At 52.4% G+C, this 26,268-nt stretch overlaps 2 protein-coding genes across 3 annotated transcripts; one reads left to right on the top strand and one right to left on the bottom strand.

Annotated features, from left to right (window-relative positions):
• Positions 1-690: 690 nt before the first annotated feature.
• FAM163A (family with sequence similarity 163 member A) lies at positions 691-5,436 on the top strand. The gene is made up of 4 exons (XM_053985093.1): positions 691-726; positions 1,085-1,107; positions 1,587-1,701; positions 2,529-5,436. Exons 3-4 carry the CDS (start codon positions 1,609-1,611, stop codon positions 2,934-2,936), a joined length of 501 nt encoding a protein of 166 aa, XP_053841068.1. The 5' UTR covers positions 691-726; positions 1,085-1,107; positions 1,587-1,608; the 3' UTR covers positions 2,937-5,436.
• Positions 5,437-5,667: 231 nt separating this feature from the next.
• LOC128811420 (ADAMTS-like protein 2) lies at positions 5,668-25,822 on the bottom strand. Of its 2 annotated transcripts, XM_053985049.1 has the most exons (18): positions 25,751-25,822; positions 19,336-19,478; positions 17,231-17,306; positions 16,615-16,717; positions 15,810-15,955; positions 15,460-15,583; positions 14,121-14,201; positions 13,625-13,800; positions 12,942-13,362; positions 11,912-12,320; positions 11,056-11,162; positions 10,744-10,870; positions 10,197-10,410; positions 9,461-9,616; positions 8,910-9,080; positions 7,097-7,273; positions 6,275-6,419; positions 5,668-6,162 (listed from the first exon to the last, which is right to left on the bottom strand). In XM_053985049.1, exons 1-18 carry the CDS (start codon positions 25,817-25,819, stop codon positions 6,044-6,046), a joined length of 2,964 nt encoding a protein of 987 aa, XP_053841024.1. In that variant the 5' UTR covers positions 25,820-25,822; the 3' UTR covers positions 5,668-6,043. The 2 variants fall into 2 exon arrangements, with proteins under 2 accessions (XP_053841024.1, XP_053841022.1); XM_053985047.1 differs by lacking the exons at positions 19,336-19,478; positions 25,751-25,822 and having other exon boundaries at positions 5,668-6,159; positions 17,231-17,302.
• Between the last annotated feature and the right edge of the window lie 446 nt (positions 25,823-26,268).

Raw genomic sequence — 26,268 nt, 5'->3', positions numbered from 1 at the left:
GCCTTTTGGCTTCCTACAGGAACTTCCCATTGAGCTGAAAATCAGTTTATGGCAGGCAGGATGTGCAAACTGCCACAGCAGAGTGAGGAGGGTGGGTGATTTTTGGGGAGGAAGGTTCCACACTGTGCCTGCTGGGACATGCAGAGGCGAGGGCAGAGTTGGGAAGGTCTCGCCTGGAAGCTGCCACCTCTCTCCGTCAATTAGGGCCGTGTGGTGAGCGGGTAATTAGATCTCCTCAGCTGCAACAGGCTGGCACTTGGGCCCTATCAATTATCCCTGCTCTGGACGAGGCACAGAGGGACGTGGGGGCCAGAAATGAAATGCGGCTGTGCTGCTATCACCAGGGGGGCAGGGGGTGATGGGGCCATGGCTGCACCTATCTCTTGCTACAAGTCCTCAGTTTTGGTGAAATGGCAGATTTGGGGCATGGCATCATCCTTTCCTGGCAGTTTGCTTTACCCACCTTTGCAGCACCCACTTTTCCAGACAGTCTCCCTAAAAAAAAACCCAATTTATTTAGCCCCACTGTGGTGACAGAGGTGGCATTGGTGGGGATAGGGACACTGGGCAGCCCCTTTGGGAAGGGGGATGAGATGACAGTGGAGTTTTTCTCCTTGTTCTCCCTCCCAGGGCCGCTGAGTCCCCCCATGGCCATGTGGTGCTGCCTGACCCCACCGTCCAGCCCTGGGCCAGCGTGACTGCAACATCGTGCCTGTCCTTTTCTGGGTAAGTGTCCATGGGGTGGGGGAGGATGCTGGGGCTTGCCTGTCCTGGAGAGGATGGAGGAGAGATTTCCTTTCCCAGCGGCACCTAAAACATCAGCACGATGATGCATCCGCCTTCCTTGTAATACATTTCAAAGTGGAAAAGGCCAAGTGCTGACTAAGCCAGGCCTGTGCCCTGTTCCTGTAGAGCTTGGGAAATGCCTCTTTTCCCTGCTTCAAATTAAAGAAAATGACATGGGGATGAAGCAGGGCTTCCTGCAGGTCCCAAATCAAGGCAAATTCTTGGGAAATGGGGAAAGGCAGGCAGGTGCAAGGAGTGCTGTTAGGCCATGTCTAATCTCTCCCTCCACTTCTTCTAGGTCCAACGCCTCTGTCACTGAACGTGAGTATTCCCTGCGTGCCGTGGCATGGGGATGGGGCTGGGGGCTGCTTAGCCTTTTTAGTGCCTGACAGGCAGCTGGGGTACAATTTTTGGGCTCAGGCTGTTGTGGAGTTTAGAGGCTCCCCTTTGTCTTTGCCTGGTGAAAAGTCCAGGTTTGTTCCTGCATTTTGAAACAGAAATTGGATTTTCTGCCAGGAGGGTGGAAATCATCCCTTTTGGCTCAGTAAGGGTAAGGTTTTGCCAGTGGGCTGTGGGGTGTTTGACAAAGACCCCAAGCTGGAGCAAAAGTAACAGTGAAGGGATGTGATGCTGCATCTCAGATGTCCTCTCATTAAGAGGAGGAGGATAATATTGGATGATACTTTTCCAGCTGGGGAGAGGGGAATGAGGATGCAATATTTTGGGATGGTTTGTGGGGGTCACATCCATGATGTGATGACAAAACCAGGGAAGGTGAGTTTTGTGTCCCTGACTTCCAGAGTTTGATGGAGAATCGGTCGGATGACAGCGGGAACTGTTGTTATCACCGGGGGAATCCTAGCGACAGTGATCCTACTGTGCATCATTTCTGTGCTCTGCTACTGTAGGCTACAAGTGAGTGTCCTCTGCCTTGCCACCCCCACCTTGCACTGGAACGGTCTCCCCAAGGCAGTGGTCACAGCCCCAAGCCCCCCAGAGCTTAAAAAGTGCTTGGACAATGCGCTGAGGCACATGGTGTGACTTTTGGGCTGTCCCGTGCAGGGCCAGGAGTTGGACTCTATCCTTCCAGCTTGGGATATTTTAGGATTCTGTGCTCCCTAGGCCAGGGTGCTGCTGCAGAAAGGGTCTGGATCGCTTTTTTTGGCCTGTGATGGCAAAAAAAACTCCTATCCCCCCAGGTGCTGCAGTTATGTCCTTCCCTCCCCTAGGTGTGGGGGGTACTGCCCTGAGGCTTTTGAGGCTCTACAGCACTTGCTAATTGAGGTGCAGGCTTGGCTGGGTTTGCAATACCAGATGGAGATTTTTATATTATTTTTTTTCCCCTTGTAAATTAACCGAGGAGGCTTTCAACAACAGCTAGCTACAACCTCCTGCTCTTTAAAACTTAATGTGAAGTCTGTGCCATGCAGCAATGCACGTGTGATGAAAAGCACAGCGCTTACTTGGAGCAGTTTTCAGCTGGCAGGATGAAATAGCTTCCCCTTGCAAACCTCACAGGGGGATGAGGGTGATTTCCCCGGCAGGTGCCTCCTGCAGCACGCTCAGGTCCAGGTCTTGTCTGGCTTCTGCTGCTTCCCAGGACGCAGGAAGAATGATGGAGCAGATCAGTGAGTGGCCCCGGAGGGTTTCTCTGGCAGGGGGATGAGGGGAGTGGGGATGTGGCAGGGCTGCCCCACCGGCTGCTCCGCTTCCCCTCACACAACCCCTTCCCTTTCCCGCAGTACTACTGCTGCAAGAAAAATGACTCTGATGAGGAAGAGGAGGAGGAAGAGGAGGAGGAGGAGGAGGAAGAGCCCGACATGCCCACGCACTCGCACCTTGTCATGTGCAACGCCTGCAGCTCCCGCATGGTGGACGGGCAGGGCAGCCCCGTGCCGCCACCCAGCGAGCTCAACCAGCACAGGGCTCACACCTTCTGCCCGACCTGCTCCCCCTACAGCTCCCCCTTTTACATCCGGACTGCCGACATGGTGCGCAACGGGGGTGAGAGGGTCACCTACACCCCCGCGTGCTACAAGGAGATGGGGCCGCCCCTCAACATGGTCTCCCTGCAAAGCTACACGGTGAGCCGTCACGGCCTCCTCCGCGACAGCTTCCCGAACCCGCGGGCCATCAGCACGGAGGTGTAGCCACCATTGCCACTAGCACAGGGTATCCCCAGCTGGCGCCTGCTCCAGGGAAGGGGCTTTTCACTTGTCTTTGAGGAGAGGAGCCCGTAGCCCGGCCTGAGGCCAGCACGGTCCTGCTGAGGCGCCCAGCCAAGCCTCGCAGTCCAGAAGGTGAGTGAGACCTCAAAGGGCAACGTTGAACCAGCCACTTCCGAACTCATCATAAGTGTCGTTATTATCTACTCTCTCTCCCAAAGGGACTTGTCTAACGAGGGCTATGTACAGTACAACCTAATTTAATTACCCCTGGCTCCCTGAGCCCAGTGAGGCCTTCGGTGTCCCCACACAGCCAGCCGAGGTGATGCCCACTGCCTCTGGCACATGGAGCAATGGGATAATCATCCAGGGCCAGCTGCCATCCTGGTGAATCCCAGTGCCCAGCAGGGCATGGCGGCGCTCCTCAGCCATGGGGATGTGAAGAAGGGAAGATCCAGGTCATCCTGCTCCCCTCGTACTGCATCAGTTGCCACTCGCAGTTAGCTTTTGTGTTCAAGTGTAAGATAGGGCACCGTCTCCCACCTGCTTCGGTCTTTGCACGTGCTGAAGAAGTTCAGTACATGAATTTAGGTCACTGCCGGGGGAGGCAAAGTTCCTTGCAAAAATGCTCACCCATGCCAACAGGCACAGGCCAGTTCTTCTGCGGCCAAAGCCCCCACCTCTTCTACTCTTCACAAGCTTTCTTAGGAACAATTTTAACTTGGACCCATTAATATGGCAAGATTTTACTTTTGGGAAGAATTGAATTCCTAAATAACCAGTTTTGGTCACCTTCAGCTTTCAAAGCCCCACCCCGACAGCTCCGACAGCCAGAGGAGGGTTGGCTTTAGGATGGATTTCGCTTTTGACAGCAGCAGCAGAGCCCAGTGGCTCATGTCTCCTTTGCAGGGCCCTCCCACTGGAGAGTGATGTTCAAGTGGTTGGGGTCCCCCTGCTTTTGCTTCTGGAAGAAGAGGGTGCAAGACCCAAATGTGTCTTGAACATGTTGTGAACGTGGATTCACAGGCACTGCAGCCGGCAATGACAGCCAGTGACTCTGCCTTTCTGCAAAAATCAATGTGGGAAAGTTTCTTCTTCCTCCATAAATCAAATTAGTGCATTCAAAAGGACATCTCCATCATTCCCAGGTACTTCCATAGCAACCAGTGCAGGACTGCTCTGCTGAGCACTTCCCATTCATGGCAAGGAGGAGGGACAGGGATAGCAATGATCCCTGCAGATGCTCTTGGAGGCAATGGCAGGAAACCCTTGCCATGCCTTTGCAATATAGGGTAGGACTGCTCAGAAACATGAGTTAGTGGGATTTTATTTTCACCACTGCAATTTAGAAACCATCCCACTGCTCAGAAGGCTTTGGATTTGACCTCCCCGTTCACACACAGAAAAAGTAGGTCTCAGCACAGAGACACGTTACCTGGCAAAAAGCTGATGTACACTTGGACCTGCCCATGCCTTGGCACTTCTGATCTGAGGAAAGGAGCCAAAACATCACAAAACATGGTGATGGTCCTTGTAACCAAACACCTTGCCCCAGCCTGCGTTTTACACACACTTCTGAGCAAATGTTATGTACCATCTCCCCCACCTCCAGCCCAAAAAGACATTGCATTTCCATTATCTGGAGACTCGGTCTGGCTGCATCGCTTTTAGAGTCTCTTTCCATTCTCCAAATAGTGATAGCAGATTTTAATGTCCTCTCACATTAACGGCAGGCAGGAGGGAAGATGAAAGTTACCAGCAGCAAAGCTCTCTGGATCCCTCTGGTCTGTGGCTCCTACTGCCTCCCATCTAGCCAGTGCTCCTCCCTGAAAACATGATCTGTAACTGGAAGAAAATCTTGGCTTACTTGATAAATCTCATTCCTTCCCACTAGAGCATCTCTCAGCTAGGTCTCATCGTGCTGGGAGCCAGGAGAAGTTAATGTGTCCCAGCGTGGTCTCTGCCAGACGGCCCTGTGATGCCGTCCCCTTGGTGGGAGCAGAGCCAGCACGCAGACACAGCAGCTCCTGGCATCCAACTCTACCTCTTGGCACACAAAAAGGCTTTCCACCGCCACGGCAGCGCCATGACCTCCAGAGGCTGGGAGTAACACACTTCTGTGGGTCACTCTTGTGGTTGAAGGCAGGCTACTCCATTGTCATCTTCATCACAAGCAAATGAAGTGTGACCTGTAGTGGGCTAACGAGGCACCAAGGCTGGGGAGGCAGTTCCAGAGCAGCCAGATGGCCAAGATGAGGGTTGGCTTTGCAGACAACACACACCCTGGGTCTGGCACAGCTACAGGGAAATGGGTGAGTCTGGAAGGGCTGAAAACATGGGGGATGCAGCTGATAATTAGAGCGTTTGGGAGCTGGTGAAAGAACAGGATGGGGTAGGGGCAGGGATCCCAGGTTTTTTTCCACTTCAGATTCCTCCTGTTACTATTCTCTGTCTTTGTTGCTCAGCTATGGGTCCAAATTCAATGTCAGAAATAAATGAGGACTTTGAAATACAAACCAGGAGTGGTTTCTGTTCTTTTGGCAGGCAGCACCAGAAGGGCTTTATCCAGTGCTGCCTGGAAGCTCTACTGGTGCAAAGATTTTTCCTCCCCACCCTTCCTGCTCCTGCTTTTGCTCCTCTTGTGTCCCCTGCTCCTCCCTTGGCTCTGGCCTAGGCACATTCATCCCAAATCCACAGTTTCATAGTTTATCTCTTTATTGTGACACAATTTTTCGGTGTGTTTTGGCAGTTGCCCTTGTAGTAGGAAGCCTGCAGGGCAGAGCAGAGGGATGCTGCTGTCCCTGCCTGCTGCAGGCTGGCCTTGGCACCCTCAGGGACGGTGACAGCAGGGACAGGCTTTCCCAACTCACTCCTCAGTAGCTTTCTAGGCACTGATGGTTTGTCTTGTGTTAAACCCTCTTGGTGGAGAGGGAACGGTGATGACTAAGTCATAAAAATCCTTCCTCATTGAGCAGGCTGCTCTACAGGGACTGGCTCCACAGCCAGGCCAAGTGGGGTGGCTTCAAGTGGAATGTCTGGGTTGAGGGGGCTGCTGCCCCTGAACTTGGAAGGAAAATAGGGCCTGGCAGCACTCAGGATGACCTGAGGCGACAGGACCAGCAGCAGGCCTTCCTGTAGTACCAATGTGAGCATAGCTTCACCTTCAGCACCAGCACACAGTTGGCCGTCGCTTTGTCTTCACAGGCATCTTCTGGGGAGCAGAAGCACACACAGAAGAGGTTACAAAGGAGATGTGCTTCCCCAGCATGGACATCACAGACAAAGCCAAGGGCTCCTCCACCTCCCTGCCCTCCCAGACGTACCTGGCGCCTCTGTGGGGCATGGCAGGAGTTGACAGGTCTGCCTGGCCTCTGGTTTGGCAGAGGGGTCACAGCCCTGAGCCAGTGCTTCCCCCTGGTAGCACTTCACCTCCCGCAGTCGCACACCAGCACCACACGTCTTGCTGCACTGTCAGGGTCAAGAAACAGCAGAGAGAGCATGAGAGGCATTTTCTGTTTTTCTATAGCTCCCAAGTTCTTTGCTCTACTGAGGTCTCCCAGTCCCTGCTTTGGAGCCCTGTTCTTGAGGAAGTTTGGGTCAAGTGCCACACTGATCTCAAACTTACTCTCCCATCCCTGAGTTGGGGTTGGGGCAGAACAAGGGAGAGTCTGCTTTTCATCTCTTAGCTGCAGCTCAGAAATATTTTTGTTTGGAGCGTTGATGCTGTGACAGAAAATGGAGAAAATGACTGCTATAAGCCAGACACAGCTCCCCAGTCTTCCCATACTATTAAGGGAAAGAGGGAAAGACAAAACATAGACTTCTGGCAGTGGAGCAGACACGGCTGTATCCTGCATGCCTGGAGTGTGGTGCATGCTCTTCTTGAGGCAATAACCCCCATGCTTCAAGATTTTCTCCAGCCAGCGTGTGCCAGTTTCTCATCCTGCTGCCTGTTCTGCAGAAGAGCAGAACTTGGGGTCTCATCAAGACTTGACAGATCTTTGGCAGAGCAGAACTTGGGGTCCCATCCAGACTTGGCAAATCCTTGGCAGCGCAGGCTGCCAGAGAGCCTCGGCACAGATCCTGCTCCCCCAACCATGGCTATGAGGTCTCCCCTGCCCCTTCCTCACCACCCCCAGCCCTACCTGGGACCAGGAGGTGGTGAACCACGTTGAACACGGCCTCCTGAAGCAGACAGCTTGTTCCTCAGGTTTCGAAGAGGTCTCACAGCGTTTCTCAGGGTACTCCCTGTACAGCCCATTCTCCAGGCCCACGCACAGCACTAGCCGGGTCTTCATCCCTTGCCCACAGCTGGCGTCACACTGCGAGGGAACAGAGCAGCCTGGTAACAAATGATGCTCCAGCTTCAGGCAAGAGGGCATTCTGCTCAGAAGGAATGCTTAATGCCTGTGCTAACACCAGTCTAACAGAGGGAAGTGTTGCCCAGGCCACAGGAGCAGGGAGTGTCTCCAGATTTCCCAGGGAGCAGGGACAGATGCTGGTAATTAGTGTTCAGCTGAGTTCACCTTGGCTGGCCTCTAGAGCAGCTACCACAGGGCGCCTGGAGCAGCCAAGCAAAGACTGCAAGAGGCTGCTTCTGTCTTATTTTATGTGTATCTCTGCTCTGAAAAATCCACATAGCATGCGCATGTAGCAACCTACATCTTGGAGTACTGCCAAGCTTTGTGTGGGCCCAAGGGGACCCAAGTGGTGCAATGCAGGTGATGTGCACAGACAAGCACTGCTGAACCCAGAGCTATGCAGGCTGAGCTGGGAGGGCTCTCTCCCTCAGGACACCACCAGGAAAAGCAGCAGGAGGCAAGATCTGCTCCCTGATGCCCATGCAGGCAGTTGCCAGTTTGAGATTTCATGGCTTTGAGTCCTTTTTCACCACAGCAGGACCAGCACAACTGGCTTGCATCCGCCCTTAGTCATGCTAAGAACTCAGTGCTCATCAGTGGAGAGAACACAGCAAAGAAGCTGGCACGGGCAAAGGTGGGGAGCTCAGCTGGTCTTTCAGAGCTCTGATGAGTTTCACAGCTGAAAATGGCACTTCAGGACTGTGTGTGACCCACACAGAGGGTCAGAGCAGGGGAGGTCTACAAAACTGCCAGGTTTAACCAGCCTGTGCTTGTTACTGGTGCTGGAGGAGGCTCAGCTGAATGCAGTCAGCAGCTATAAAGGGAGCAAAGTGAGAAGAGAAGCTTAGCTATGATTGGAGGGAAAAGAGCTTGGCTGCTTCCCTTATTTCCTAGAAACCTTCTTCTTTAGTGCTATATGGATCCCTGTTTTGCTCAAGACTTCAGAGAAAAAGTCCAAGCCTCACAACTGACTTGATGTGTTTCTTTGGATACTCTGGGATTTGGATCAGCATGTATGGGGAAGCATGAAGTCTTTTGGCCTTGAGCAACAGAAAGAGAGTAAAAAGATGTGCAGAGACTGAGTGTTGGGTGGAACAGAGCACCTGGACCATGTTCACTGGCCTGTAATCCCTGAAGCAAGTACACTATTATGGTCTGGATGTGACTTTCAGCACAAGGATCTGGGCTGTGGTTCAGATTTACCTCCAGCTGTTACTTATCAGAGATGGAGCCGGTTTTGTTCAGACTTTCTCTTTACTGGTGGGAACTCACATCCTCTGTGGAGGTGAGTGAACAAGGCTCTGCTGAGGAGCCAGGTGGGAGAGCAGTTTCCTCAAGGTATTGCTGCCCTCCCGTGGAGCTCCTTGAGAAAGCAGCAAATGCCACAAACTGGTTTTTATGGGGTACAGCAGGGATAAACTGGGATATTCACTACTCCTTTCCTCTTTCTCAAAGGAGATGGGACAAGGATACAGATCCATGTCTGGAGGTCATGCTGTACAACTGTGCTCTGCCAAGGGAACCAAGCTCCCACCACATCCTGTGGGATATGGGGTGGAAAGGGGGTCTGAGGACACAGGGCTGGGTTTGGCTTTACCTGCTCCCACTCCTGCTCCACCCAGTGCGCGGGGCAGTTCTTGTCTCCACACGGGTGGACAGCCAGGGGCTTGGTGGCCGGGTCACACTGCGAGCTGGAGATCACCTTGCCCTCCAGGTTACGACACGCGACGAAGCGGCTCATGCGCCCCTCGCCACATGAACCTGAGCACTTGGAGAGCAAAAGGCATTTAGACACATCAGAAAGCAGGGAACTGGAGAGGTCAGGGTTGGTGGTGCCAGCAGAGTTGAGTCCAGAGTCCAGCCCTGACACTGGGACTGTTGCACTGGATCCCACAGGGCTTTAGAGATTCATTTAGTTATGGGCTTCCATTCTCCAGGTGCCATGAGCTTCCCAGATTATTGACTACAGCTCAGCTCACAGTTAACCAAAATATACAGCAAGGAGAGGCAAAAACAGAGGTTATTTTAGTTTCTGTAGGCTGGCCTCTGCCAGAAGAGAGCCGACAGAGATCTGCAGCATATCTGCCCAGCTGCTCCCACCCTCCAGGCCAGCGCTGGGTGCATGGGGCGCAGCAGACCCGGACTCACAGGGCCCCAGTCGGAGGTGGTCCAGCGGCGGTCGCAGGGCGGGCCCATGCACTCCTTCTCGCCACTGGGCTTGCGGGACTTATCGCACAGGGCAGCTTCCACGGAGCAGCGCACCTCGCGCTTCATCGTCCCCGGCGTGCCGCACCGAGCCGAGCACTGCAAGGGCCACACCGAGTCAGCCCCGGCACTCAGAGCACAGAACAAGGGTGGGGAAGCGGCTGTGCCACCTCCTGTTTGCCTCCTGGTGCTCTAGGAGAGAAGAGCCCCAGCAGGGACAGAAAAATGTGTGTCTGCCCCTATCTTTGCTGCTCATTTGTCTTGGGACCTAGAGCTCCAACACATCAATGGGTTGATGCCTAACCTGCTGTTCCAGGTCACTGGGCCACAACCAGAGCAGTCAGTCAAAGGGACTGCAATGGGCTTTCAGTTTTTTTATATCTCCGTGGTACTGTTTCCCAATTGCCCCTCAATTTGGATCCTCCAGAAAAGGAAACTTCTTGCTGGCAGGGCTTTCACTTGGTCACTGTCCTGCTTTAGAAGTGACCTTAGAAAAAATGTTTTGCATTGGGCTTTGTCTACTGAGCAGTGCCAGAACAGGGCAGGTGCAGATAAAGGCACTCCTTGTTTCCCCAGGGTGCAGTCGGCCAGGGGCCTCCTCAGCACCCAACACCTGCCAGCCACCTTCCTCAAGGCCCCACCCCAGCCCTGGCTGCTCAGCTCTGGGAGCAAAGCCTACCTCGGACCACTCAGAGAGCTCCCACTGGGGCCCACAGGCCTTGTTCTTGCAGGCTTTCCTCTCCATGGGCCTGGCCAGCCCTGCTGCCTCACAGAGGTCATCGTAGACAGAGCTGTCGAAGCCCGGTGCCAGCATCTTCCAGCAGCGCACGGTGCGGTACTGGAAGCCCTCGCCGCAGGTCCGGGAGCACTCGCTCCACCGGCTGGTCTCCCACCTCCATGAGCAGAGAAAGCACAAAGGAACACCCAGGTAAGGGGGACCAGGGGCATGTAGGGGCATGGCAGGGCTGTACCTGCACACCCTCACCTAGCAGCTGCTGCTGTGGTTCTGCTCATCACATCTGAGTAAATGTGGTGCTGGCTTTTGAACCAGCCTTGCCCTTAGCAGGCAGTTCAGGTCCCAAATTCTTCCCCTCTTTTTGCTTGCAAGGGGATATGAGGTCTTCTTAGCTTAAGCATACCTTTCAGCCCAAAAACAGCTGTATGCCTTGAGCAGTAAATGATCCTTAGATATCTCCCTGTGGACAGTTGATATCACTTCCACTTACCTAGGCTGGCAGTCTCTCCCTGTGCAAAATTCGTGAGTAGGTTCTGGTCGGGTCAGGGCATCACAGTAGGATTCATCCACCTCCACTCCATCGTAGCGCACACACATGGCATAGGAGGTGCTGATACCTGCTGGGCCAGCAACACCCTCAGCCGTGCTCCATCAGAGCCAAGAGCCTCCTCCCACCAGCATTAAATAGCTGGAGTGCTCACTGCATCTGAAACTCTCCCTGTCATATAAAGAAATACCAGGATTCTCTCCCTCAACAGCCTAAAAGGACCTCACATGATTAGTCACCTTAAGCCAAACCTACCTGAAGTGCAGGTGGAGCTGCAGGGGGCATAAGCTGAGACTTTCCACCGATACATGTCAGCCAAGCTGATGTCGTCATGGCCCACAGGGCTCACATCAAACTCATTGCTGTGGAAAAAGGAGGTGGTGTGAGCTAAAAATGAAAAAAATTGCTGCAAACATGAAATGTAGGGAAATTCCTCCTTGCTGTCTTTGAAGATGGAAAGAAAGCCAGTGTTTCTGCTTTCCATTTTCCCCCACCTTGGGCAAGTCAGACCACTGATGAACAGAGAGTGCAAAGCCTTGATCCACCTCCCAGATTCAACTAGCTAGGCGGAAGCATCGTTCATAGTGAGTCTTGTGTATATATCGTGGTTTGCCAGCCACGGGGGTGCCCTCAGCCTCAGCTTCTACCTCGCCTCGAGGCATGATTTGAGTTGGAAAGGGAAGCTCAAGCAAGGTCCCCTCATATCATATAATGTGGTGGGGAGACTTCATATGTGGCTCGCCAGAAATATTTAAAAGTTGGTCCTCAGTCTCCTGCCAGATGTTTACAGAAGCTTCAGAAGCTTATGCGCCCAGAGGAATGGGACAGGAGGGCTGTGACATGATGGTATATGTGTATAAGTGACATGCTATGGATTCCTGGCCTTGTTTACAGGCCACACCAGGTCCTTCAGCACCCATTTAAATGGACCCTCACATATGTTCCAGGAGCTCCGTGTCAGGCCGGTTGTAACAACCAGTCCAGGAAGCACCTACAGCAGCTTCCATGGATAGACACTGGTGAATGGGGACATCAAGGACAGCAGGGGATTGGCTTGGCCCTCCCTCCCCAGCCAACCATGCTCTGTTTTGCCCAGGAAATCAGGGCCCACCTTTCAGTGCCAGGGGCTTGCAGAGGCTCTGCCTGGCTGATGTCGGCGGTCGGGCTGGCCCTGAGCAGAGGGCTCTCCACAGATGCCATCATGCTGTTGTTAGCTGTTTCCCCCTGACTCCCAGCAAACACCTTCACTTTCAAGTCCTCCAGCGAGTTCTTGCGAGCCAGGGCTCTGTGGAGGCCCTGTGGCCAGCGGGGCCAGAGCCCGGCCGTGGAGTTCCTGGGGGCCAGCCTGGCTGCCAGGGGCTGCAGCTCCCTGCAAAAGGCAGCGTTGTGAGGGCCTCGGTGACAGAGGCGCCTGAAGAGACGGAGCCTGGAGGATGTCACATGGCTGTTCTCCGACAGCTCGGGTCTCCTCATGCTGTAGGGCACAGCTGTGCTGATGGAGATTTGGTTGAACCTGAGAGCTGGAATTAAAATACGTGTTTTAACTATATGGGATGGCTTGTACTTCAGAGTGTGGCATTTAACAAGGCAAAAAACATTCAGTGTTCAGCTTAAAAATCAAAAGTTTCTACCAGGGAGCATCAGCAGGTTTTAGTTACCCTGGCCAACCCCTCACTCTGTCTGCCCACTGCTCTGGAGCCCCATTTAAGTTCCAGTCTGGACCTTCAGTCCTAGGCTGCACAATGTTGCACGTGTTCTTTGTTCCTGAACTGTTGTATGTCTCTCCCAGATCGATCTCGGATTTGACTTGTCCCCTGATGATCACTGGATCTTTGCTAGGACCTGTTGCTGTCACTGCCCTGTCTAACACATGTTACAGGATCACAGAACCACAGAATGAACCAGGCTGGGAAAGACCTTTGAGATCATCAAGTCCAACCTATGACCTAACATCTCCTCACTGTGGCCTCCCTCTCGCAGCCTCCCCTTCCCTCACAGAGCTACTGGCTCTTGCTGCTCCCTTGACAGTCTCCACCCCACCATTTACCATCCTTCCCTCTTGTTCACCCTGATGCTAAAGCCACTGCAGAATGTCTGCTTCCAGTCAATAAAATGGGAGAAGGAAGAACAAAGCAACCAACCCAACTCTGTTTCTTCACCAACTGCTGCTGCTTCCTCTTCCTCTTCCTCTCCTGGTGTGTTTGCATGGTAGACCTGTCTGATCTGAAAGTCGTACTTCTTCTCTTCATTTTGTTCCCAGTCCCGGGTCTGAATGGTAGAGTTGGTCTGGAAGAAGTGCGGGGGACCAAAGTCTAAATCTTCTTGCCCTTCCCTTAGAGGAAGCTGTTCACTGGTGTCATCTGGTGACAGGGAGAGCCACGTGGCATTGAAGTCTGTCTGAGCAGCTCTGGAGTTGGCTGGAATGGGCTGGCTCTGGCTGGTCACTGGTATGTGGTGATAGAGAGGCCTGGCAAGAGCAGGGGCTGCAGTTCGGAGAGGCGGTGTCCGTGGGACAGTGTAGTCGTAAGTTATGTGAGGCATTTTCCCATTAAAGTTATAGTACTGGAGGAAACGGGGAAAGAAAACAAAAGTGCTTTTATTTTAAGGGTATGAATTTTCCAAAAGCCTTTTCTAGCCACATCTGTTTGGTGATGGGCGTTAAGAGAAGACAGCATCCTCATAAATCCAAAAGGAAAGCCCCCAGCCACCTGTCTGGCTTCCTCAACCCACCTACACTCAGGTTTGGCTTGGGAACCAGGTTATAGTCCTGTTATCTGAGGGATGCAGGCAAGACAGGAAAGCCTAAAGCTGGTTCCTCACATACCATGGCATTCAGAGACTGGTTAGTGGGCCCATGAGCTATGATATACTCCAGCCCATCCGAGTTCAGGCTCGAGGGCCGCCGGTACTTGAAGACAGTGCCAGCCACCCTGAAGTTCTGAGGGTTGTCAATGGCAGAGTTGCCGTTGAAGAAGAAATGCCCGGATTCATCTGCAAGTGCTTCAAAGAGAGAGAAAACAGACAAATGGGACATTCTGCAGACCTCTGGCACTGAGAAGAGCAAAGAGCCCACAAATGAGGAAAGCCCAGCAGAAATAGAACCCCAGGCCCTGCCCATAGAAAACAGGTTCCAAATGTCTCTCCTGGCACTGGAGATGTGGTAGCCTTGGTTTTTGGAGAGACGAAGCACCCATGTAGCTACCCTGGAGGAAATGCTCTCAGTAGCTCTCTCACAGCATAGGTGGGAGTGCACAGAGCCTCCTCCCACTTCCCAGGCAGCTGAACTGGGGTCTCTACAGCCATCCAGCTACTCTGCTCACCCAGGATGTTTTCTGTTTTCCTGCGCTCAATGATGAGGATGTCTGTGGCACCAGCAGGGATGTTGGTGATGAACACGTAACCTGAGGAACAGAACAGAGCATGAGGAGACCCCAAGGGCAGAATAAAAATGTCTGGGTGGGAAAAGCAGCTCACGGGACAAGTGTGTTTGCAGGGAGACAGCACTGCCCTTCAGGAGCAGGGTGCCAAGGACCTAAATGCACATTGCACCAGTCTGTGAGCTCTCATCCCAGATCTCCTCTGAAATCCCATTAACAGATCACCATTACGGATGTCAATCTGAGCACTGCTGGGTTTGGAGTCGGGAGGGAACTGCACAATGAAACAGTCTGGCTTTGGGGGTGTGGATGAATGTGCTTTCACACTCTTTCTGGCGAGAGCACAGAAAAAAAGCTTGGTAGTGATCAGGGCTGATGCTGAACAGAGGGTGGAAAAAGACCATAGGTCCCCTCAGCTCCTGACTCCATGGAATTTGTCTCAGGAGTACGATAAAAATTGACCTTTAAAGGGAGAGGAAATAAGAGGCTTTAAAAGTTGCATGGTTTGGCAGTTTTGTCTTTCCCACTGGAAACGGAGATCCTGTCTGTTCTGTAAGATATTATGAGAGCTGGAATGGGAGGCCAGAACTGTACCCATACTGCTACAGGGGGTAAGACCATTATCCCTGCCCTGGAAAGGGGCCTGAGTGCTTTTCTAGGCTGCTGTTTCTAGGGAGTGAGGTAAACTAGTGAAACGACAACAGTGTGAAATATTGTTCCAAAACATCCTCAAACCACAGTTCGTTAATTACTAATGAGCATACCATAGTCCATTCCTACTGGGGCTGGAGGACTGGGCCACCAGGCTGCAGGGAACCTCAGCCTGGTTTCAGAGGGGACTGTCCCTCAGCTGTGCCAGCCACAGGACTGGGGAAAGCAGGAGATTAAATGCAGGTTGAGAAAATGCTGTGACCCTCATCATAGCTTAAGTTTCAAATGAACACGTAGCACAAATAAAAGAAGATTCATTGATCTCTTCATATCATCTGAGGTGGGCAAGATGCCAAAATCAATAGGAACAAATAGATCCCCAGCTGCTTCCTATTTTGGACAGGTGAAGGGAAACCTTACCAGCCTAATATAGAGCAGATCAAACCAATCTCCTCTGATGATTAAGTGAGAAGGACAAAACACAGGCGTTTAAGCAGGGGTGGTGGCACTTCTCAACTCTTTCCACCAAGCAGCTGGGAAAGTGCCTACCCACGTTCAAGCCAGTTCCCCTCCGTGCCAGCTGGTGGTAAGAAGTAGCAGGTGAAGTCTCCAGACTGGTAGCAGGGAGTACCTATCTGTGAGATTGCCTTTCGGAAGGTGCCTGAGACACGGTGGCAAGTGCTGCCGTCCCCTCCACACACCCTGCATCTGTCCATGGTCCGGGGCGAGTACAGGCTCCCATCGCACCCAACTGGCTGCAAAGCACAAAACAAGACAGGGTTTCCTGGGGCCAGCTTATCTCCACAGGGTCTTTCCCTGTGTGCTCTTCTAGGGAGGTTCTGGGGGGGTAGTAATGAATTCATCCAATGCAAGGCCTCTGTTTCAATTCCTTGCTGGGACCCCTTGGCTTTGCGATGACCAGGAGGTCCAGCCATGCAATTAAAATCCCAGTTTCTCTACTGCTTCCTCCCAGGGCCTCACCTCACACTTCCCATCGATGCAGACCCCTTGATAGGTCCTGTCCTTGCAGGAGGTGCCATCCTGTGCTTGGGCCATCAGCTGCCTCTCTCCACTCTGGGTGGTGCACTGGAGGTCACACGGCTTGTTGGAGATGCTGGTGTAGTCATCTGCAGGGACAGAGCACAGGGTCACCAGGCAGCTCAAGGTGCCCAGAGATGGGCAGGGAGGAAGGGGACCTTCCCCTTGTCCCTGCTGATGGTTTGATGTCACCTTGGATGTTCCTGCTACTTGCGATGACACCCCAAGGCCACGGACTTTACAACAGCGAAGGGGTCACGGTGTGAGGCTGCACTGGGGACCATGCCCAGAAGAAATACTTCCTGCTGGCAAACCCTCTTCATTGCCATGCCCTTGTAGTGCCATCACTGTGCCCAACATGGGAATGTACATCAGCAGATGCCAGGCCACACATAAATGCACAAGAGCAAAAAAAGGGCTGTAAGAGGGGCACGGACTGTGTGGGCTTGTGGCCCGCTCTGCCCTGTTCACCTGAGCAGCTGCAGGTGCAGATGTCCGTGTCCCCTTGGCAGCTAATGGAAAAACAGGTGAGTCCAGAAACAGGGTAATATCTTAGGTGAACTCAGTCTGGGCCTCAAGGGACAACTGGACACCCATGTGAAGTCACTGTGTAGGAAATGGATCAGCATCCTGTTCAGAGCAACACAGAGCAGCCAGGAGCATCCATCCCTTGTCCCCTAGGACTTTACTTTTCTGTGCCCAAGAAGATCCTGTGGGTGTTTTTCTGTGTGAAGTTGTGAAAACCCACCTGGATAGAGGGGCATCCAGTGGTAATAGCGCTTCCCAAAGGCTTTGGCATTGAAACTGGAGCACTGCTGCTGTTTGAAGCTTGCTGTGTTGGCTGGGCAGGGCTATGGAGGGAATAAATGCAATCAAAAAGCTCCTTATCTCACAGCCATTCTTGTGACAGCTGCTTGTCCCTGCTCCATCCTTGCAGGATGAAAATGCCCTGTCCACCCTGGAAGGAATTGGTGATGGACTTGGAGGTCCCCTAAGAGAGGCAGAAAGGCCAGGCCTTCATTGCCCAGGGCCTCTCAAACAGCTGCGTTTAACAGCCCTGCAAAAATTCCTTCCAGCAATGGGAAAAACAGTAAGGGGAAAAGCTGGAAAAAGTTCATCCCTCCCCTCACCCCACAGCAAATATGCTTTTACATCCTTTTGTCCCATCTCCCAGTCCCAAAGAATAGAGCCCATCTCCCACATCCTGGGCACACCATCCACCCCAGGAGAGGATCATATCCTTGTCTCCATCCTCTGAGGGACCAGTCCCACCCTCAGTGCTGGTGATTGTGCAGCTCCAAGTAGGACCCACTGAGTCCCACACCCCCCAGTAAGGACCAGGCAGAATTGGAAGTGGTTCTCACCTGCTGCTGGCACAGTTGGTAGTGCTTGGCTTGACCAACACACATGGTGCTATTTGTTCCCTGAGGCATCTGGAGCCTGAAAAGCAGAAGTTTCCAGACGTGAGCTGGAGGTCTGTGAAGTACCCAGGTACTGAGGATGACACAGGAGTCAGGCCTGACTTAAGTGAGAGAAACAAGGCAGGTGTTTCATCAGAGCAGAGCTTTCTGGGTCTAGACTGGCCAACATCTCCTCTGAAACACATCTTCAGTGCTTTTAGGTGGGCTGTGATCTTAGGCTGTTCTTGTTTTGGGGTAGGCTGAGCAGACGGGGAGCAATTGCAGTATTGGCACCCCTGTGTCCCTTCACCTCTGAGCTCCGAAAGGGCAGAGAGGTAGTGCCTGTCAGCGGGACTGGCCACCCCAACAGATTATCAGAGAAGGCTTGGTACAGGTGATGAGCTAAAACCATAGTAATTTCTCAACACTTGAATCTTTCACTCTGGCCAACATGAGCTATTCGGGAGATCCTGGGCTGATGCAAAGACAGAAAAAAATCTTGAAAGCTATGAAGATATATGGAGAGTGGCTGAGACCACAGGTAAAGGCAACACAGTGATGATCTGCAAAATAATTTAGGCAATGTGTAAAGATCTGCAGCAGACAATGTGTCAACAGCACTGGGAACTGAGGATAAAAAGAACATAAAAAAAGAACTGAGGATAAAAAGAACATAAGCATATTCAGGATGGCCTGGCTGGAGGTACTGCAGCTGTGTCTCCAGAGCAATGATTTACATGACACAGGCAGAGCCTAAATTTGCAGTAAGACTTCTAAAGTACCGTGCCTTTCAGAAGCAGAGGCTTCCTGCAGACTCAGGCAAAAATTGCTTTGTGGCCATACCTGGCTCTCACTTAAGCTGTTCACCTTAAAGTGCAGAAACTTTTGGGCTGGGATTTCTCTTTTTTCAATTCAGATTTGATCCCTGGACTAAAACACCACAGCAAACCCTTCCCTCCCCAGCTGTGGAGTCAAGGACAGAGCTGGTGTCAAATGGAGAGAAAAATCCCTCTACTGGAAGCAGGCAAAGGGCAGAAGGGCTGCTCTGGCTGTAGGGGTGCAGGACAGCCCCAGGCTCCCTCGCCGTGCTGTTCTCCACTGCTTTCCAAGGGTGCTGGAGCAGAGGAGCAGCAGCAGCAGACACCCACGGGGGGCACAGCCAGAGGGAAGGTCTGACAGCACATCTGGACCTTCACCATGCTGTCAACCAGCTCAGCAAAAAGAAGCTTTCTGCTGCAGGAAGGAGGGCAGGTCGGGGGCCCTGGTCAGAGCTTGCTCTGCTCAGGAGTGCATTCATGCAGAAGGGGAAGCTGTGCTGCAGGATGCCTGCTCTCATTAACATCCCACCAGCCTGGAGCAGCAGGTTACAGAGCTGCTGGAGGAGGAGGAGGAGGGGGAATTGGTGGCAAGGTAGCCCAGAGAGTAGAGCAGAATTTCAGGCAGGTGCAGTTCCCCTGCTCTCCCCACTCCCACAGACCCAATCCGACTGATCCCAGGACTGTAACAGCTGTAGAGGACAAATGCAGATGCTGTCAGGTGACAGCCAGATAAATGACAAAGGGGAAAAAACTTGCCAGCTCTGCAGGGAATAAAGAGGGGAAATTGCTGAGATGTGGCTGAGCTGGCTGCTGCCAGGAGTAAATCAAGTCCCCATAAGGTGCCTGGCAGTATGTGCTCACATCCTGAGCACAGGAACTGGCCACAAATCAGGGCTGGGCTAGTCAGAGCAGCCAATGGCAGTGAAGGTTTGTGAGGGAAAGGAGAAGAGGAGCAGAGCCAGCTCATAACCCTGTCATCTTCAGGACCTCAAGAGAGGACCAACCCCTTGCTCTCCATAGGATAAGTCACTGAGTGGATGACATGTTCAGGGAATCTGTCACCTGCCAACTGCAGCGTGCTTCTCCTATCACCATTCCCCACCACTGCCCACAGACAACAAGGCCTTCCTTCCCCGGAGGCCATAGATGAGGGAACGGCTGACCCTGCAAAACCAGGAGGTTCAGCCCCAAAACACACGTGTGGGGCACCCCATTGCCCTGACCACAGGCTCAGGCTGGGCCACAGCTCACCTCTGTCTCAAGCAGTGCCTCTCCTGGGACATGACACCCCCTCCGCAGGACCGGGAGCAGGTGGACCAGGAGCTCCACTCTCCCCACCACTTGGTGACTTCTTCATCCCAGGTGCCAGCTCCATCTGCTGCCTCACTACTGTCCTGACAGAAACAGAGCATTGTTAGCTGGAGAACCTGGCTCCTCGCCACCAAAGGCAGCTGTCCTGTCACCTGGATGCCTCCTAAAGACCCAGCAGTGGGACAAATGTGCCAGGGTCTGAGTCCTGTAGGGCCACACCAGGATCTCAAAATTAAAACTTCCCTCCAAGACTGAGTCCTGCATGGGAAGCAGGATGCCTTGGGATCTCATGGGATGGAGAAGGGCTGTAGGGCTGGACATGTGTGGCAGTAACAGCAGCTGCAGCCTGGCCCCACAGCATCGCTCCCAGCCTGGCTCAGGAGAGAAGAGGAAGAGCTGCAGTTCTTGGCCTTGCAGAGAAGCTTGGAGTACACATGTGTCAATCCTCAGAGCTGCATTTCCATGAATAACCTTCCCTTTGTGACTAAAGCAGTTCAGATCCAGGTTCCTCACCCCCCAATAATTTTCAAGAGAGCTTCCGAACCAGAGCCTCTCCTCACAAACCCATGTTCAGAGGAGGAATGCTCCCTCTCCCAGCACACCTTGCTGGGTCTCAGCCTTTAAATTTGGCAAACCTGAGCTCCTCTGGCCCCAGCAGGGTCCTTGTAGTAGGCTGCTGTTGGCTGTACCTCCACAATTCCCAGCAGGTAAGCAATTCCATGGTTTAGTTGGGTTTTCTTTCCTGGCAGTATTTTCCTGTTTAGTGTCTGATGGTCTAAAAGCTCCCAGGGACTTTGGCAAACTTGCCTGTGCAAGAGCTAATCTGCTGTTTAGTGAAACACAGCTGTGAGTAGCGTTGAATGCAGCCCTGAGTTTAACACAGGACAGTGACTGGAAGGGATTTATCCCGCTAAAATGCCAAGTGTTTAAATATTAATGGACAAAAAGGAATACTCTGTGTGTGTCTGTGAAGTGTGCTTTCTTAAAGCAAGGGCTCAGGGAAGTTGTGTCAGTGCTACTGTTAGCAAAACATGCTGGTTTTAGTTGGTCTTGTTGTAAACAACCCTCTGCAAAGCAGAACTGATGGATGGGAGAGAAAACTCTGCAGGGTTTGCTCATCACTAAATGTGCTCTGCTCACTACTTGGGCTGTCTCTTGGCTTTATGCTCTTTCACGGTGTAATAAAGCCAAAGTGCTCTTCATTTTGTCATGTGATTCCTGCCTGAGAACTTGTGCTTCCTCAGTGCCTGCCAACAGAACAGCCTCTGGGCAGAGGGAATGCAGCTGGTTTATGCAAATGGTTTTAAGTTGTACCTTAAATGGTTGAAATGTGCATAGTGCCTCTTTCTGATGACCAACTCTGCTGCAAAAAAAAAAAAAAGCACCATGTTACCTGATGCTTTGCTGTCCAGTGATTGCAATAGTTCATTTCAAAAACAAGACAACAAAACTCTTTGTTGTACTTCAGTGCTCTGGCTGGAGCTGACAGGGACCAAATGCTGTGGCCAGCAGCTGAGCTGCTCATTAGGAGATCGAAATTAAAATAGACATGTTTTCAAAAATATATTTTTCTGTTCTTCCAGACTATCATCTTAAGCAATTTCCTATGAGAACTTTGTATTCCTATGAGAACTGTGTATTATCAGACTGTAAATGGAAATTCTGACTATGCAGCTTCCACATTTACAAAGGAAATAAACCAAAAGTCTCTCATTGTAAGGGATTTTCAGCTAAAATCTTTCAATGACCACTCCTATGTTTCTTTGTGACACATATTTCAAGGCTGGGGTGCAAGAGCTCTTCACAGCTGTCAGGAAGGAGAATTCCAATGATTTATCTGGTGTCTGAGTGGATAGCTCAGCACAAAATTGATTCTCCCATAGAATGGGAGGAAAAACCAAAGCTGGTGTCTTACCCCTTCCATGAGGCACATGGACCAAAGGCTGCAATATTTGCACAGCTTCTCCCCAAATGGCAATAAAAACATGTGTAGCTGTAACCTACAAGGTAGTCCTGCCCTGAGGATCTTGTGATCCCAACAGTTTAGAAGGGGCAGAAGGAGAACAGGTGAAGTGAAATAGTCTGCTCTGTTTTTCTACCCCAGATACAAAGCAGGGTTTGTGTATTCGGGATGGTGAGAAGCTGCAGGCTCCTTTTCAGGCTTCCTGCTCTTGGGGTGTTCTGCCTGGGTGCAAAGAGATCAGGGATGTGGGGGCACAGCCGAGGTTTGGGGGAGATCAGCATCCCTGCCTTTGTGAGGTTCTTTCTGTGAGAAATAGGATAGGACACATCTCTGCACTGCACCTCACTGACAGGATGAAGATTTATTGAAAGATGCTAGTCAGGGAGATTTGTTCTTTTATCAGAATGTGTTCCCCCATATCCATAATCCCTGCTCCTGCTTCCTCTCTGTGCTGGAGGAATCAATCACTTTTTAAGCAGATTGATTTGGCTCTCAGGTTTCCCATGACCAAGCTCCCTTGCCAGACCTTCCCTTGGAGCATTTATTTTCTTGTGTAAGCAAGGACAATGCTGAGCTGTCCCCTTGGCCATATCCCTTATGGCATGACTGCATCCAAGTCCTAGGCCTGGACTAGGAGTGGGAATTTCAGGTACTTAGAACTGGGGCAGCTGGTTCCAGTCTCTGAATTTATTTGCTGAATTTATTGTATTGTCAGAAATAAGTCTGCATTGACCACGACACACGAATGGTTCTTGTTTTTAATTGAAGATATATGCATTTTCCAAAAGTCTAGATAATAAATTAAGGACTGTGGGACAGACTCCAGATTAGATTAACTCCCAGCTTCAGTTTCCCAAGCCTCTCAACAAATCCCAAGAGTGAATTCTGGACAAATGAATCCCCCTACCCACCTACTCCTCACAGAGGAAGAAATAAAAGGGGCTGAATTTTGAACTCTTTTGCACTGTCCTGGTTATGGGAGATGCTGGAGCTGCTCTAATGTACACTCTGCTGCAGAATCATGGAAAAGGAGCAGGCTAGAAACACCAGAGCACAGGAGATGCACATGGCTCCAGTCTTTATAAGGCTGGTTCTGCTTGTTTGGCCAAGAGCTCTGCCTAAAGGAGATATGATTCCTTAGGTGGTGAGAATTTCCATCCCTAGAAAAGACACACCATATTCCAGCTCAGCCAGGTGCTCCCCACAAGAATTTCCCCCGAGGTGCTTGTGGTTTGACACCTGGTGGTTAGAGAGCTGCAGCTTTTCCTCTCTGAGGCTAACCAAGGAATTCCTGTGCCTCCACACCTGTGCTGGAGGCCATGGGAGGGCTGCCCTCCCGTCCCCTCACTGGGAGAGCAGAGCAGTGAACCCCAACCTGCAGGGAACTTTTCCGGGATAAAATGCCTGTCTCCAGACTTGCCAGTATCAAAGGAACATCACTCTCCAAGCCAGTGCTACTGAAAGCTCTTTCTGCCCAAGCCAAGGCCCAGCAGCTGCTTCCCCTCTCCCCCCCTGCCAAACAAAGGCTGCCACAAGCAAAAAAATGCTTCAGCCCTGCACAGAAGGGTGGGCCTGGCCTGACATCCTATCGGATTTCCAGGCAGCCTTTCTGAAGTTTAAAGGGATAAAATAAATTCTCCACTGCCTCTCTGTCATGCCTTGGATCAGCTCAGAGCTGCACTGGGTTTCCCAGAGACTTGGGAATAACTGCAATTACCGTGTCGGTGGCCCAGTCCCCTGTGTTGCTTATTGTTGTGCCTAATCTTGAGATTCATTAGAGCCCGGCTCCTGGAAAAAAAGCTGTCTGGGAAGAGAGACCACAAACATGCCTCCTTAATAGAGGAGTTGGGGGAAAGGCTCTCTCTGCAGCCTTGAGGGCTGGCCCACCACTGAAGGGCACAGTAGCTGTCGTAAAATGTTCTGCTCAAGCCTGTCTGAGCGCGTAGGACAACTCGAAACAGCAGCAGAAAATGAAATAAATTCTTCCCAGACCTTTTCTGAGGCCGTTAACTGTATGTCCTCTACCAAAAAATTTCCACCACACAGGGCTTCTCTCTACAGCAAACCATACCACTTACTGAAATACTAAGTAGCTTCAGATGTCTGAATGCCTGGAATGAATGGCAGATTATTATCTGGGAATGAATGACCCTGTTCAACGCCCCTGGTTTGGGTTCCCCATCTCATTCTCTGACTAAAGCTGTGGTGATACACTCCACCAGAGCCCTGAGAAAAAACAATAGCAGTTGCAATTATGCCCCGATGTTTTACAAAAGAAGTGGGGTTTGTATAAAGCTATTTCTCATCCTGTCATTGTTTTACACTATTTATGTAGACTAAATAGTCTGTGTGAGAGATTCAATACTGGAAGCAGACACAAACCCAAATTTTCCCTAGAAAAGCTGAAACAAGGTATCTGAGGAGTTTTTCATAGGGGCAGGTATCCTGAGGTAAAACAAGCAATGCAGAATAATTTTTAAGGGATCAGGAAGAACAGTAATCTGTGGGAAAATGGAAAGGGATCCTTGTAAAGGATGTGGAATTGCAGCAGATAAGTAACAAAAATCTGGACATATAATGAGGTACAGGTGAAAAGCAAATTAGAAAACCAATGAACAGAAGTCAGTGGAGAAACTACCAAGTTCTGTTCCTAATCCTGCTGTGACAGAAAGTTCTCAGGCAAGTGCTGCATGTCATTACAAAACACTTGGTCCAAGTTAGTTAGGTCATTCCCTGCAAGCAGGATAACGCTTTTATCCTGGGGCAAGCTGCTAGAAAGGATGGAAAACTGTGAAGAAGGAGAAGGGAGTGAACATGTCTATCACCAGGTTTTGTGGAGGCATTGAATGCAGTTAGGAAGGAAGTTAGTTCGGAAGTTGCTTGTCCAAACTATGGATTGAGGTTTTCTGATGCTCTTTATAAAATGTTTTATATGGATAACGGGAGGGCGGGAGGAATTCCCCAATGAGCATTTTTTGTGCTGCTTTGCAGCAGAGATTGACAACGATCAGTACCAGCACCGCATCATCTGTGATCAGATTGCTCGGTGGGGAGCGAGGGAATCACAGGGCAGAGCTGGACACAGAGCTAGTGTGTGTTTATCCTGGGGAGCCCTCCTCCCACCTGGGGATGCCTTTGTCTGAGGTGTTGTGCTAACACAGCTGCCGGGGGCAGGGAGAATGGAGCAGCCAAGGTTTGTGCCCACGTGTTGATGGAGGAGTCCATCCTGGTCGGTCCTGAATGAAGGACTTCACATCTGTTTAGCTTGACCTGGCTTGCTCTGCCTGAAGCTTCTGACTTAGCCCTGCAGGTCAGGGTAAAGAGAACAGGCAGCAGATGTGCAGGGAGGTAAAAACTAAGTAGGAATGAGACACTTGAGCTTCAAAATTAAGACAAACCCCAGAACAGGAGACACTGTTGCTCCTCAAACCTGAGTTATCCCCAGTAAATCTGCAGTGTCTCATCTTCTCTGTGTCTAAAATGGCTCATGTGGGGTTGCTTTATCCCAGCCATGAGTCTGGGGGTGGGAAACACAACCCAAAACCCTCTTCCTTTAGCAGAGCAGAATTCCTTAGGCAGCAAAGAAATCCGGCCGGGTTCCCCTCGAGGAAACGGGAGCACAATGCAGGCAGTGACCCGTGGAGGCAGGGGCACTGCCGGCACCCCACGAAGTTGGGATTTCTGCCGGCCCTGCCACGGGAACGGGGGCGATTCACCCCGGCTGGGCCTCGGGAAGGAGACGGGATAGGCACAGGGGTCTCGGTGCTGCGGTGAAACAAGTGCCATGGGAGGAGGGCCAGGTTGAGGGGTCCTTTGTGGAGAAGAGATGAGGTGAGCGCGGGGCTCTGATGCCTGGACAGGCACCCCATGGTTAGTGGGGAAAGCAGCTGCTCAAAGTCATGCTCGGGGTGGCGCGGGGAGGGGACAGGGAAGGGGGAAATCTGTTTGTTTCCAGCCCTAAACTTGAGCCAACCTTCTGCTAGGGACAAACGTGGAGGGATGAACATGGTGGGCAGCTTCGGGCGAAGCCCCAGCCAGGGAACGGCGCTGCTCCCTTTGGTGATGCTGGGACCCTCTCGGTGCATCCTCACACCCCCATCAGCCTTTTGTTAGTGCCAGGCACGGCAAGCGGGCAAAGCCTGGTCCTCGGGGTCAGCCTGGGGGAGAGGCGACGAAACCCCCTTGTCAAGCAGCGCGTGAATGCGGGAGGGAAGCGCGGGGATCCCGGAGCACGGGAACCTGAAACCTGCGGGGAAGGGCGAGGGGCCGCGGGTCGGACCCCGCTCCGTGCCTGCCCCGCCACGGCTCCCCGAGGGGAGGGAGGACGGGAAGGAAGGCAGGAGGGAGGGAGGGACGGAGGGCGCGGGGGGAGGCTCGGCGGCCGCCGCTTACCTTATCGTCGAGGGGGGCGGCGGCGCGGAGGAGGAAGAGGAGGAGGAGGCGGCGGGGAGCGGCGGCCATGCCGCCCTGGTGCTGCCGCGGAGGAGGAGGCGGCTCGGCGGCCCACCAGCGGCGGCTGCGGGCGCGGCGGGGCCCGCGGAGCGCGGCCCGGCATGGCTGGGGGAGTTAATGACTTTACAACCTGCCGGGTGGCGGGCGGCGACCCGCGGCGCGGCCGCTCGGCGGGGGAGGGATGGGGATGGAGGGATGGGGATGGGGATGGGGGCCGGACGCTCCTCGGGCCCCGTCGCGCCCCGCCTCCCCTCGCACTGCCCTGCTGCCGCCGTGCCCGGGGCTCGGAGCTCTCTCGGCGCTCTGTGCGATTCTTTCCGAGCCTCCGCGGCGGCCCCGGCACCGAGAGGTGCCTGCGGAGCTGCCCTCGCTCTCAAGCGGAGCGCTCCATTCGTTTCGTCCCCCAGAAATGTCTTTTGCTGCCCGATTCCTCCTTCCTGCCCTCTGCAAGCAAGCTC

Source organism: Vidua macroura, chromosome 9, assembly GCF_024509145.1.
Source record: "Vidua macroura isolate BioBank_ID:100142 chromosome 9, ASM2450914v1, whole genome shotgun sequence".
NCBI lineage: Eukaryota > Metazoa > Chordata > Aves > Passeriformes > Viduidae > Vidua > Vidua macroura.
This window is presented reverse-complemented; position numbering and strand designations above follow the sequence as displayed.